The following is a 13,199-nucleotide window of genomic DNA, read 5'->3' as shown; positions in this document are numbered from 1 at the left end:
AGCGTTTTCACAAAACATCAGTGTTTATGTGTTCGTGAGGTGTGACTAACCCGCAGTGCCACAGATTAGCATTCTAATAATGCGACTTCGGCTGCCATATGTGAGCATGACAAAAGCCACGCCTCCCCCTGTCAATCAAGATCTCTAAATCGCCACGGCAACACCCTCGCAGAACCTCCCCCTTCTGATGACTCAATAGAAAGGTGACCTCTGACCTTAGAACCCTGCCAGTCAGGGACAGAAAGTGTCTGAGGTGTGTGTGTCTGTTTGTAAGTGTGTGTTTGTGTTAATGTGTGTGTGGCTCTTTGAAGGGGAAAGCTGTGGGAAAGTCAACTGTCTAAACAAAGCCATGGATCGTTTCAAACAATGAGAGATGGCAAGTGACTCATTTTCTTGCATTTAAAACTCATTCTGCAATCTTAACGCATTTAGTCAGCAATTAACGTCGCCAGAGAGGTAGTCAAACTTGCAACTAGCTCCAGCGCCAATAGAAACATAATCACACCATTATTGTTCCCCTTGCCATGCAGAGAAGAGCTTTAAGATGCTGATCTCCTAGAGAACTCCTCATGTTTAATTTAGCATGACGCTCTGCGTTTTAACACATCGTTGAGTGCGTTATCAAGCCATCAAGCCTGTCATATCCACACACACACAAGGGAAGCACAAATACTTACACATATATATAAGAGCCGTGACTTTTAGCCTTGGTCTTAATAGAGACAGAAGACATTTAGGATGAGCTGTCAAGCCCCTGTGTATGTGTGTGTTAAATAAAGCTATTATGATGCTGTCAGAGATCTCTATGCCAACAGTGACTGTGCTGATGCGGAGGGCAGGTCTAGTATAAAGGATGACCCTGGGTCAGTGCGGACCCCTGGTGTGTGTATACGTGTGTGTTTTTGTAAGGGCAGGATGGTCACTCTATGGCTATGGAGAGGTGAAGAGGTCAGTGTTTTGTTTCTAAATGTCTCTCTTAGGAGACACTGGTAATATTCTATGCGTACAGGTCAATGCAAAGCAAGGCTGTGTTAAAGAATCTAATTGTGTGAATGCGTGTGCGTGTGCAAAAGTCACTCAGAAAGTCCCAGTTGTTGACTTAGTTTCAGGGTTTTCTCTTAAAATTCTGTTCATTTAGAAACAAATGAGGCAATTGTTAACGTACAGTTGTAGTATACCGCTATAAAACAAATGTGGATAGCATCATAAGAACTGGATGAGAAACACTTCATATTGAGACTTTCATATCTTGGCAAATCTACTAAAAACTACTACAGTTTGAGATCTCATCTGAAACTCCAAAGGAGTTTCTGGTGTCTTTTTCTCAAGAGAAAATTATGTAAATGTGTTAAAAGTAAAAGTCTCAATTTGTTCTCAATGCTATCTAGAAGAAACAATTGAGAGAGAAGATCTAATTTGTGATTTTTCTTTCCTATGGGGAAAATATGTGCCTCTTAAGGACAGTTGCGATGAATAATGCTGTCATATTTAAAGGGATAGTTCACCCTAAAATGTAAATTCTGTCATCATTAACCCACACTCACGTAGCTCCAAACCTGAATGACCTGTATGACTTTGAACAGTTTTGGTCACCATTGACTGAAAAAAGAAAACCCTCAACAAGAAAAAATTCTCAAAATATCTTCTTTTATGTTCCACAGAAGATAGTTTGAAGCAACATGAGGGTGAGCAAATGATGACAGAATTTTATTTTTTGGGGGTGAACTATCCCTTTAATTGTGTGTGTGTGTGTGTGTGTGTGTGTGTGTGTGTGTGTGTGTGTGTGATGGGGGGGTCATTGAGTGCTAAGGAGCAACAGCTCTGAGAGATGAAAGATTGGTAATAAAAAATAAAAATAATCTAAAGAATCAGTGGACGCCCTCCAATACACGTCACTAACAACACCCGCACACAAACGTATCGACACATAAATAACAAGACCACACAGAACTTTGTGTTCATCTGCTCTTTCACAGAGGAACAGCAACAGGTGGACGGATCCTCTAGAGGCGACAAGCAAATAAACTCCAGAGAGAGAGAGAGAAAGAGAGAGAGAGCTCTTGAAGGAGCAGATGTTGGGGATCTGCGTAAATTATTACTAATTGCTGACTCTTATTATCTGTAATACTAAACACACAATCACATATTGGCACATACACATGGACATGTTCTTAATCGATATTCCTATTGCCTTACTTTAATCCCGCCCATTCTCTGCTCTCCTTTGAATTCCTTGCCATTTTTCAGCCAATGGATGGTGGGCGTGGGGTTGCCAGCAGCGGGACAGCGGAACTTCACCGTATTGGCGGCAGGAACGGCCAACAATTTCTTCTCCATCCGGTCGGAATGGGTCCAGTATGGAGCTTCTGTTGGACAGAAATATAAATATGAGAATCAAATCACATGCTGCTGAAAATATAAACTATAACTTATGTTATGAAAGTTTCCCAAAACATTCCAATGTACAGTACATGAATCCATAGGTGCAAATGGAGCTCTATATAAGTGTATGTTGACATGCAGTGCTATTTTTCAGGGGGTAGGGTGTTCCCTCTCCGGGAGTCTTCGTGCGGGTGAATGTTTATGGAAAGATTTTTCTTGTGCGCTCTGTGGCAGCGTCAGACTGGCTGCCTAATTCCCAGACTGAATTAAAATTTGTTTGGAAAAGCAAACACACTTACATACACTCTTACGTGAGTGCGAGGAGTGTGCTCTTGCGGACAGAACTCTACAAGATTCCCAGTGTTGAATCCTTCACAGAGCCATGATCGCACAATGTGGATTCCTAATAATAACAGCCTATTATAATAACGGACCAATTTTCCTTCATTTAATCTTCCCACAAATTTAGTATATAATGTTGACTGTCATGTGGTCGGGTCTGTGTTTATGCTTCCTAGTAGCTAATGCCAAATATCAGAGCATAAATACTTACAGTAACATTCTTTAGCTAAAATAATAATAGTCATTATTTTCATTTTCAGACAAGTCTTGTACTTTGTAAGTGTGTCTGTGTGTCTTTAAGAGATTGAGTAAACATACTTTCATCCCTCCTCAAACAATTAAATCCAGATCCGATCAACCCGCGAACTTGGCGATTAAACCCACAGACGCCACATTTCGCTCCAGACATACATGCAAGCTCACAAACACACATCTGTGAGCGCGCACACACACATACACACAATAAACCCATTTACTAGACTGAATATAATTATCTTGTGCATTATTTGCTCACACTATCAGATTGTGAATGTGAAGGGTGATTGGCAGGCTGGCATTTCCTTTGGCATAACTGACACACTGATGCCTACATACAACACACACACACACACACACCCACCCACACCCACTCTCTCTCTCTCTCTCTCTCTCTCTCTCTCTCTCAGTTTGCGCTGCATACTCAAATGGTCAGTGGAACTGTCAGGAAAACTCAGCATGGGTCTGTACCCAACAGTGGACCTGGCCCCTATGTGGACATATGTGTGTGTGTGTGTGTGTGTGTGTGTGTGTGTGTGTGTGTGTGTGTGTGTGTGTGTGTGTGTGTGTGTGTGTGGTTTGCTATTTTATAGAGTTCAATACAGACAATTTGAGCTTTGAAGTGGGAACCGCGAATCTACAGTGACCCAACTTTTTTTTCCATTTCTTTTATTCTACAGCCAAAAAAAAAGCCATCAAAGTGCAGTTCAACTCCACACAGCTGATATTACGCACAGCTTGCTTCAGTCAGCCAAACTGAGAGCAGTAACCAGCACTGCATCATTAAGATATTACAGAATGATGTCATCAGATGTCACACGACCTCAACTCTTCTCAAATGTTCCAGAGAGCCCAGACCTCACAGCTCTCAGCTCTAGTGTGCTCTCATCTCTCTCTCTTTCTTAATTAGAGCTGGATTACTGGTCATTAAACTCTAAAGGGGTTTTGGTTTTTCGCTTAATCCCTCGTTCCATGCCCTCCCCTCAACCCCTCAACCCTCCCCCAACCCCTATCCCACCACAACAGACAGATGTGTTAGCTTTCCCTTCCCTCTCTCTTTCTTTGAAAAATCACAAATGAGATCTCTTTCAAATCTCAGTTGTTTCTCTTACAAAGAAATGATATTAAATAAAGATCAAATGGAGAATGTCTCCTGCATCTCAAATTTCTCCCTCAGAGAAAGACTTCAATCTTGTATGTGTGTCATCTAGAGTTTCAGAGATCCTGTGTTATTTTACTATTATTTATATACTATTACAATATTTATTTATGTTTTTTAATTAACTTTAATTTTCATATTTTAAGCTTTTATTTTAATTTTTGTTTAGGTTTCAGTCATTTTAATATGTGCTTTTGTCAATTGTATTAGGTTTTTTTTTTTTTTTTTTTTTTTTTTTTTTTAGTGTTAATACTTCAGCTTATTAAACTTAATTATTTCAGTAAGTTCCCGAGGCAACATTTCTAGTTTTCCATCTAATATTTATTATTTATTTCATTTTAGCTTTATTTTAATTACCAACAAATATTTTTTAATAGTTTTTTTAGTTAACAATAACAACACTGAAGAGATCTCAATGTGCTCAGTTTTACCAAGATATCAAAGTCTGCGAGATTTTAATATTTACTCAAACGTTTCTCAACAAATTGAAAATATCTGGGCTTTGCTATGCATTTGATTTATTTATTTATCTCTATACACTTATAATTTGTCTCTATTTGTATTTCTCCTAGGGGATTTTTAAGAAACATCTGAGACAAAATGTATACTTATGTAAAACATAACCGTCTGATCTTCCTTAATTCTGCTGAGCTTTGAAAGAGCAAAGTTTGTTGTCGTGTCTGATTAGTCACCAAATCCTACTTTTCAATTAACCTTTTGAAAATGGTTAACAAACAACTTTTGACATGACTGATTTGAAATATGAATAAAATCAGATATTCTGATTCTCTTGCTACAGTATATTGAGATGTTTGCCTGTATAGACATTTATCAGAATGTGTTAAAAAAAAAAAATATATATATATATATATATATATATATATATATATATATATGAAATGAAATGAAATATATATATATATATATATATATATATATATATATATATATATCAGTTGGGTCACTGAAATGAACACTAAAACAGAAATAACATTTTCCTCTAGTTTCTTTCTTAAAGGAGAAGTTCACTTTTGAAAAAACTTTTGCTGATAATTTACTCACCCCCATGTCATCCAAGATGTCCATGTCTTTCTTTCTTCAGTCGAAAAGAAATTAAGGTTTTTGATGAAAACATTCCAGGATTTTTCCACATATTATGGATTCCATTGGGACCCAAACGGTTCAAGGTCCAAATGACAGTTTCATTGCCGCTTCAAAGGGCTTTAAACGATACCAGACGATGAATAAGGGTCTTATCTAGCGAAACGATCGGTCATTTCAAAAATAAAATAAAAAGTTGACGTTTTATAAGCACAAATGTTCGCCTTGCTCTGTTCTGTGATGCGCGTTCGTGACGTCACGTAATACGCAATTACGTTGAAAAGGTCAAGTTTGATGTGTTTACAAATGTGCGGAAGGAGGACCATATAAACATTTTCAAATGTATTTGTGTCAGTTTATCGTTTAAAATGCCCATTTCGTGTGCGCATCCTGAGTGTTTTAATATTAAAAAGCCAAAAAGAACATTTTCTTCAATTTTTCAAGCGTGACCTTTTCAACGTAATTGCGTATTACGTGACGTCACGAACGCGCATCACAGAACAGAGCAAGCCGAACATTTGTGCTTATAAAACGTCAACTTTTTATTTTATTTTTGAAATGACCGATCGTTTCGCTAGATAAGACCCTTATTCATCGTCTGGTATCGTTTAAAGCCCTTTGAAGCGGCAATGAAACTGTCATTTGGACCTTGAACCGTTTGGGTCCCAATGGAATCCATAATATGTGAAAAAATCCTGGAATGTTTTCATCAAAAACCTTAATTTCTTTTCGACTGAAGAAAGAAAGACATGGACATCTTGGATGACATGGGGGTGAGTAAATTATCAGCAAAAGTTTTTTTAAAAGTGAACTTCTCCTTTAAGTTGTTATACACATAGTTGAAGATATTGTGGCTTTTTCTGAGATTTTTAGTCACATTTCAGTTGATGCTATTAGACTTTCAACTATTTCTCTTCTTCTCCTTTCTTCTCTCTCCATCTCTCGTGAGAATTTGCATTTTCGTATCAAGTGGGGGAAAAGTAGCTGATGAAATGAAATGCAACCTATCCCCAGCTAAGAAAGACAGCAATCACATGCATTTATCGCAAAACAGAGACACCTCATGAAATCTCGATCAAAAAAGAGGAATGAAAAGAGAAATGAGAGGGTAAAACACACCATTTCCATTACCTGCATCGTCCTCATCTTCATCATAGTCCTCATCATCACCAGAGGACAGCGAATCTAAGAGAGACAGGGAGATGGAGAGAGTGATCTTATTACTACACAGCACAGTGGCCTTTCTGTATGAACAATGAACCTATTCATATGATCTGCAAAATGAGGAAAATAAACTGATAACAAATCAAAACCAATTACTACACACACACACACCCCCTCAAACACTCACACACACAGAGCGGTTAATGGATGGCAGATGTTAGCCGAGATTCAGTGAGATTTCTGACAACAGCTGTATTTTTACACACATGTCCTGAAATACACACACACAAATACACACTCCCGTATCCTGCTTCTAAATGAACTTATTCAGAGTGAGAAAAAAAAAAAACACTATGACCCTGAATAGGAGATTATTCTGTCTTCAGCTCCTCCTCTGAACATTTACACAGGTAAAACTGTACACCACACACTCCTAAAATACCAGTGGAGCGTGAAATCCAACACTAGGCCTATTTAGTACTAAAGATATGCTGGTACTTGGACACTGAAGCTTTCTGTGTATGTGTGTGTGTGTGTGTTAGTTTCACCAAACCATCAGATTAATGCTATATTTTCACATTTTTGTGGCTTCACAGTCTTTATTGGCTACTGGGAGTTTATGTTACATATATTTTTTGAGTTATGATGGTTTGTGTTGTTGTTCTGTGGGGTTTCATGTTTTTAAAGGATTAATACACCCCAAAGTCAAAAATTGACACAACGTCACTGACAAAACCCATGCAAACCAATGTTTCATTTCATCGATGTCAAACCTGGCGTGAAGCATCTTAAGACATATGCTTCATCCATACCACTTTATTTACAAAATATTAATCTTCAGCGTGCGTTCACGTGAGCACCACTAAGCATGAGTATCGTGTTGACACGAGAGCAGACATTGTTGCGTATTTTGAAAATAAAGTGGTAAATTATGTTTTTTTAGTGCAAACAAAGCACTCGCATCACTTCATTAAACACATGGAGTCACATGGATTTTTTATGGGTCTTGAAAGTGGTAGTTGCGTAGGCTGTCAATGGAGGGGCATAAAGTTTCATTTGTGTTCCGATGATGAACGAATGTCTTACGGGTTTGGAACGACATGAAGGTGAGTCATTTTATATGAACTATCAATGTAAAGATATGTTGTGTGTTGCATGTTGCTGTCTGTCAGTGTGTCTGGTAGCTGTGTCTAGTGTTAAAGTGTGCAGAACAGGATATTGCTGTCTTGTGGACATTTTATCGGCATGCAATAATTGGTGCAGGTTGTGTGCCCGTTTCACTTTTTTTTTCTCTGTCTTTCTCCAGACGCTGCGAGAAGGAGAGCCGGTTTGCCCTGGCCTAACGCCAAACACATGTTGGTAAAAAAAAAACTCTCCCTGTGCTCTTACTTTTTCCATTTGCTTTAAATGATAAAGAGATTCCAGATAATAACATTCTAATTAGTTGTCAATGAGCAGCTCAGCTTGTGTCCTCAAGTTTACAGCACCAAAGATCACTCCACACTACCATTTAAACACACACACATTACAAACACACGCACGCGCCCCACAAAAAAAGAATCTGCATTCAATCGTGTAATGTCTGTTTGTCTTAAGAGTTTAATGATATCTTTTTTGTTACAGTATGAACCTGCAGTATTTAGTAAACTGTGCAAATTCAACAGCAACAGCATCAAGAGCAATTTTAAACATGTTTTTCTTAACTCATTATTTGATTGGACAGCCAAACGTAAAATTATTTTTACATATTTAAAAAAAATAAAAAAATTCCATTGTTAATTTAATTATAATAAACAAATGTTCTTATTTTAAAAATAATAAAATAACATCAATTAATTATTATATATTAATTATTAATGAACTAAATAATTATAAACTAACACTATACTAAACAGCACTAGCTGAATTAAGATCATGTGTCAGTAATGTAGCATGCCAGCACTGAAACGTGTAGCACTGCATAATGCAAACTACACCACATACTATTTTTATATAATAACAGACATTATACAGTATATTGCGCAGTAAGCAGTGTTCAGACTCCATTCTTCAAGGTTTGAATTCTAAAAGATAATAATACCTGACAGAACAGTTCAATGGGCCATGTGTGATGCACAGACAAACAACAACTCTAGTGTCTATTCTAAAAATGTTCACACTGATTTTAATTTGTACTGACCAAAATATGCTATTTTCCTCCCTACTTCCCCAAAGAGGCCCTATTTTATAACACCCATTTTTTATTCTGGTAAAACCATACACAGTTTAAAACAGCCCAATTACTTTGGAATATTAGGCAATATGCAGCATTTAAGTGAGTGTTATTGCGCTTGTTTGATAAACATCAAGTCAGCCTGTAGGTGTGTGCTGGGAGTATGTCTCAAGACCTATTTGCCTGTTGAGAACAAGTCTGACTGGTGAGTTTCCAATTAATGTTTTGCGTGCCTGAGCTTGTGCACCAAAGTCTACTGCAGGGAAGGAACAACAAGACTGCTACTTAAGTATTATTAGGAGAGAGAAGGAGAGACTGACCGGTGACTCTGACGGTGTAGTTGCTTAGCAGCATGCTGCTGTGGGCATGTCTACAGGAGTACACCCCCGAGTCTTCATAGGAGACGTTGATGATGTGAAGCACTTTTTGCCCCACCCGCATACGGTTGCTAGGAGACACAGCGTTGCCATCTTTCTGCCACACGATGGGAAGCAGGAAGTCATGCGGTGTGCAGGACAGATCCACGGTGTCCCCGACTCCTGCTACGTGGTCATCCAGAAACACTTCCGCCTCACTCGACACCCAGTCTAACAGAGAGAAAAAAGAGAGAGACATGTTAATGAAGTAAATTCAATCTGCAGTTAACGAAATTACCGAAAACAAAATATACAAAGTTATGTCACGAAACTCTAGATATGTCCTTAACTCAATCCGCTTGCAAACACATCATTCTTTATAGGGCGCAGCTGATACCAACCTTAAAATACTTGGTCAGCATTTGCTGTAGCATTTGCAGTGCGCTTTCAGAAACCCTCCACCTTCCCCAGCTCCACCTGTATAGATCTGCTACGGGTAATTCATGTATGCTATATTGTACATGCCAACCATGGTAATGGATATGAGAGTTGTCATGACAGAAATGTGGAGATTTTATCTGAAGTGACTTAAAGTGTTTTGAAGGTATGTGTTTAATTGGTTCGATCTGCATTGTAAGTCTATGTAAAGTCATTGGCGTCATTGTATTCTTACCGACAGCAATTCAGAACACAAAAAGGTTTTTTCCCCACTCGACTATTGTAAGGGTGTATAAACAGTTTAAAATAAATCTTGCTAGTTAGGGAAAGTTGACGTTTATATCTAGCTAACATTTAAGTAGCTAATTTAATTGTACAGGCGTTTGATGACAACTCATATATACTGAGATTTGTTAGATATGATAGTATGTTCAACATAAATTCTCAGGGAATCGAACCCATGTTGTACTCTAACCCTTAATTAACAGTTACTGTTGTTATTTACATAAAAAAATAGAAAGAACCTTTCTGTGAACAGTTCTTAAAAGAAAAAAAATTTCTTCATGTGAAAAATATTTTAATTATCTGAAGAAACTTTTTTCCATTATAAAGCAACTTTTGTCCAATGGAAAGTTTCCATGGATGTTGAAGGTGCTTAGTGGAACCATCAATGGCAATAAAGTACTTTTATTTTTAAGAGTGTAGTAGAGTTTGACAGGCAGATCTACAATTAATTTTAAATAACAAAATCACTACATTTTTGCACCAAGACTGGTCTAAAAATCACACAAATGCACAGCAGGAATAATAAACAAACAAATATGTTTATTAACCACCCCGGTGAACGCCATGGAGACCCCGCTGAGGAGCAGAAATGCAGCATGCTGGAATAATTATTCCACCTAACACAGTTTCCTTCATTTTACTCCATAAAACCTGGTTTTCTTTCTGTAGCATCTCTATCACTCTCTTATTCCCTCTTTTCAAAGTGACATTCATCTCTGGGAAGAGCGGTGACAGACTCACAAAGGATTGATATATTTGATAGATGTTGCGCTTGAGCGTGTGTGTATGAGGTCAGGAGTGTGTTGGCAGACGGCTTGCAGACAAGACTAAGCTTGAGTAGAATACAGAATCGGGCATATGAATTATAGATCGCCCCGCTACATGTGAACGCATACACACATGCTGTTAAGCGCAAAGTCCAAAAACACCACTCTGTCTGAGACTGTCTGAAGGCCACGTGAAGTTTTAATATCTCTTTGATCACTTCTCATATCAGTTCTTGTGTGTTTCACTCTTGAACGCTGTCACGTCTGCTTCTCCGTCCCCTTTTTCTACCTTTCATCTTGTCTTTCACTCATTTCTCTACCTCTCCCACCCCATACCACTCAAATCCGAAGGTACCACAGTGCTGATCAGATGGCGGCACCTTCAGAGAATAAACGCTGCTGTGTGTGTGTGTGTGTCTATTCTATATCCTGTGGAAGAGAGGGTGTGTGTTCTTGTGTAACATATGCTGGGCCCAGTGAAAGACACTAATGTGCATGGGGGAAGGGGTTATAAATAAATATCATAAATGGCTACTGTGTGTTCCCATATTTCCCAGGAGGAGAGTGGAGAATAGAGCTAGTGTGAGCGCTGAGGTTTTACAAGGCTGATATAGAAACCTCTTGAGGGCAACAGCTCAGGTGAGATTTGGGCTTTTATGAAGGCTTACAACCTTGGTTTACTCTGTAAGACTATGCAATCCTCCTAAGTCACTGTGCTCCGAAATGCATAATGCAAAGTATGTATCTGTTAGCATTTCCATTATTGCGGTTACTCAGGTAAAGTACGATCCCGAAGTATGTGATTGGAAATCTTCTGTTTCGTAAATGTCATCGTAAATGTCTGGAGCCACAGGATATGACAACTTGACAACACTGATTGGCTCAAGGCAAGACAGCTTCATGTATTTTCATAATCATTCAAGCACCCATTTATATTCAGCACACACCACACACACACTTGCATGTATTGAGGACAGTTTTTCCTTTGATCAAGCGGAAAAGATGAAAGGTTTTTTTTGTGTTTTGCCAGAGTTGTGCGGGGTAATATGTGAGATGTAATTTAAAACTGCTGCCATGGGCAACACAGCAGTTACTGGAATATATCTGACTGCTTTTATGATACATGAAACAGGTCAACAAGGCATTTTTTAGCAGTAGTTTTGGGGTCAAAAGTTTGGGATTCGTAAGATTAAAAAAAAAATGTTTTAAGTCTCTTACGCTCACTAAAGTAGCATTTATTTGATCAAAAATACAATAAAAACAGTATTCTATTTTAATATATAAAATGTAATTTATTTCTGTGATGCAAAGCTGAATTTTCAGTCTTCAGTGTCACATGATCCTTCAGAAATAGTTCTAATATGCTGATTTGGTGTTCAAGAAACATTTCTTATTATTATCAATGTTGAAACAGTTGTGCAGCGTAATATTTTTGTTATAAAGGAAAAACCCTAAATAAAAAAAACATTTTTCGATTTAAAAAAAATGTAAATATAGATTTACAAACACATCCGTGTTTTGAGAGGTGGTTAATGTGGCCTCTTGATTTATTAGTTTTTTTTTAGAGACTTATAGTGAGTCGCTATGCTGTCCCTATGCATTTACTCTCTCTCTCTCTCTCTCTCTCTCTCTCTCTCACACACACACACACACACACACACATTTCAGATTTTTTCTAAGCTTGTTTGCTCATGGGGACCAAAAAATTTCCCCACAAGGTTAAAATGTACGGGTATTACTATACTTGAGGGGACATTTGGTCCCCATAACATTGGGAATAACAGGACCACATACACACACACACACACACACACACACACACACACACACACACACACACACACACACACACACACACACACACACACACACACACACACAGTTGACAGCATGTGATAAATGTATGTACGACTAACAGTCTCTGGTTCCACTTGTTTTGGGTGTTGCAACAAAGCGACAGGTTAAAACAAGAGAATGAGGGGGAGGATAGAGAGGGTGCGTGGACACACACACACACACACACACACACACACACACACACAAACAGTCACAGTCATGGCTGAAAGCACAGGTACGTGATCTATTGTGACACAGCGTAATCAATACATGCAGCTGATTTATAGCAGGTAATTAGTCTGCACCTTTATCAACTCACAGACACACACACACCCACACACACCAATCTGAGCTGTGCCAGTATGCTCTTTTGCCGTTTCCCGCTGCTTTCGGTCGTTTGGCGTGACACACTCAGTCAACAACCCCTACGGTCATCTGACCTTCAGACTGAACACAACACACATTCACGCACACAGTCTCATGCACACTTCTCGCATGCTACAATCTGGTTACTTTAAAGGAGTATCTTTCTGGATCTAAAGTCTGCGTCCACTGTACGTCTGAGACGTAGATGCCGGATGTAGGAATGTTTCTGAACCAGATCCTCCTCTAAATGAGACTGGCATGAGAGGAAAAAAAAGAAAGAAAGAAGCAATCGGCGATTAGGATTACGACAGAAAGAGAGGTGGGCGGAGAAGAGTTTGCAGCTTGTTACCTCCTTTATTCTGTCCTGTTGAGGCGTGTGTGTGTGCGATGGAGTGCCCCTGAGGAAAGTTTAAGAAAGCTGCGGCATCCAAAAATAAAGCCTTGTCTACACACACACACACACACACACACACACACACACACACACACACACACACACACACACACACACACACACACACACACACACACACACA

At 38.6% G+C, this 13,199-nt stretch overlaps 1 protein-coding gene across 10 annotated transcripts in view; it reads right to left on the bottom strand.

Annotated features, from left to right (window-relative positions):
* fgfr3 (fibroblast growth factor receptor 3) overlaps positions 1 to 13,199 on the bottom strand; it is a 43,610-nt gene that overhangs the window by 18,844 nt on the left and 11,567 nt on the right. For 6 of the 10 annotated variants that reach the window (XM_082153811.1, XM_082153813.1, XM_082153815.1 and 3 more), the window contains exons 3-5: positions 8,936 to 9,202; positions 6,359 to 6,424; positions 2,197 to 2,366 (exon numbers count right to left, since the gene is read on the bottom strand). In XM_082153811.1, coding sequence (XP_082009937.1) covers positions 2,197 to 2,366; positions 6,359 to 6,424; positions 8,936 to 9,202 — 503 coding nt within the window. The remainder of the gene's footprint in view (positions 1 to 2,196; positions 2,367 to 6,358; positions 6,425 to 8,935; positions 9,203 to 13,199) is intronic. The other 4 variants (XM_082153817.1, XM_082153810.1, XM_082153816.1 and 1 more) reach the window with 1 other exon arrangement.

The sequence above is a fragment of the Leuciscus leuciscus genome (assembly GCF_965113295.1).
Source record: "Leuciscus leuciscus genome assembly, chromosome: 22".
NCBI lineage: Eukaryota > Metazoa > Chordata > Actinopteri > Cypriniformes > Leuciscidae > Leuciscus > Leuciscus leuciscus.
The sequence above is the reverse complement of the archived record's forward strand: the minus strand, read 5'-3'. Positions and strand labels throughout refer to the sequence as shown.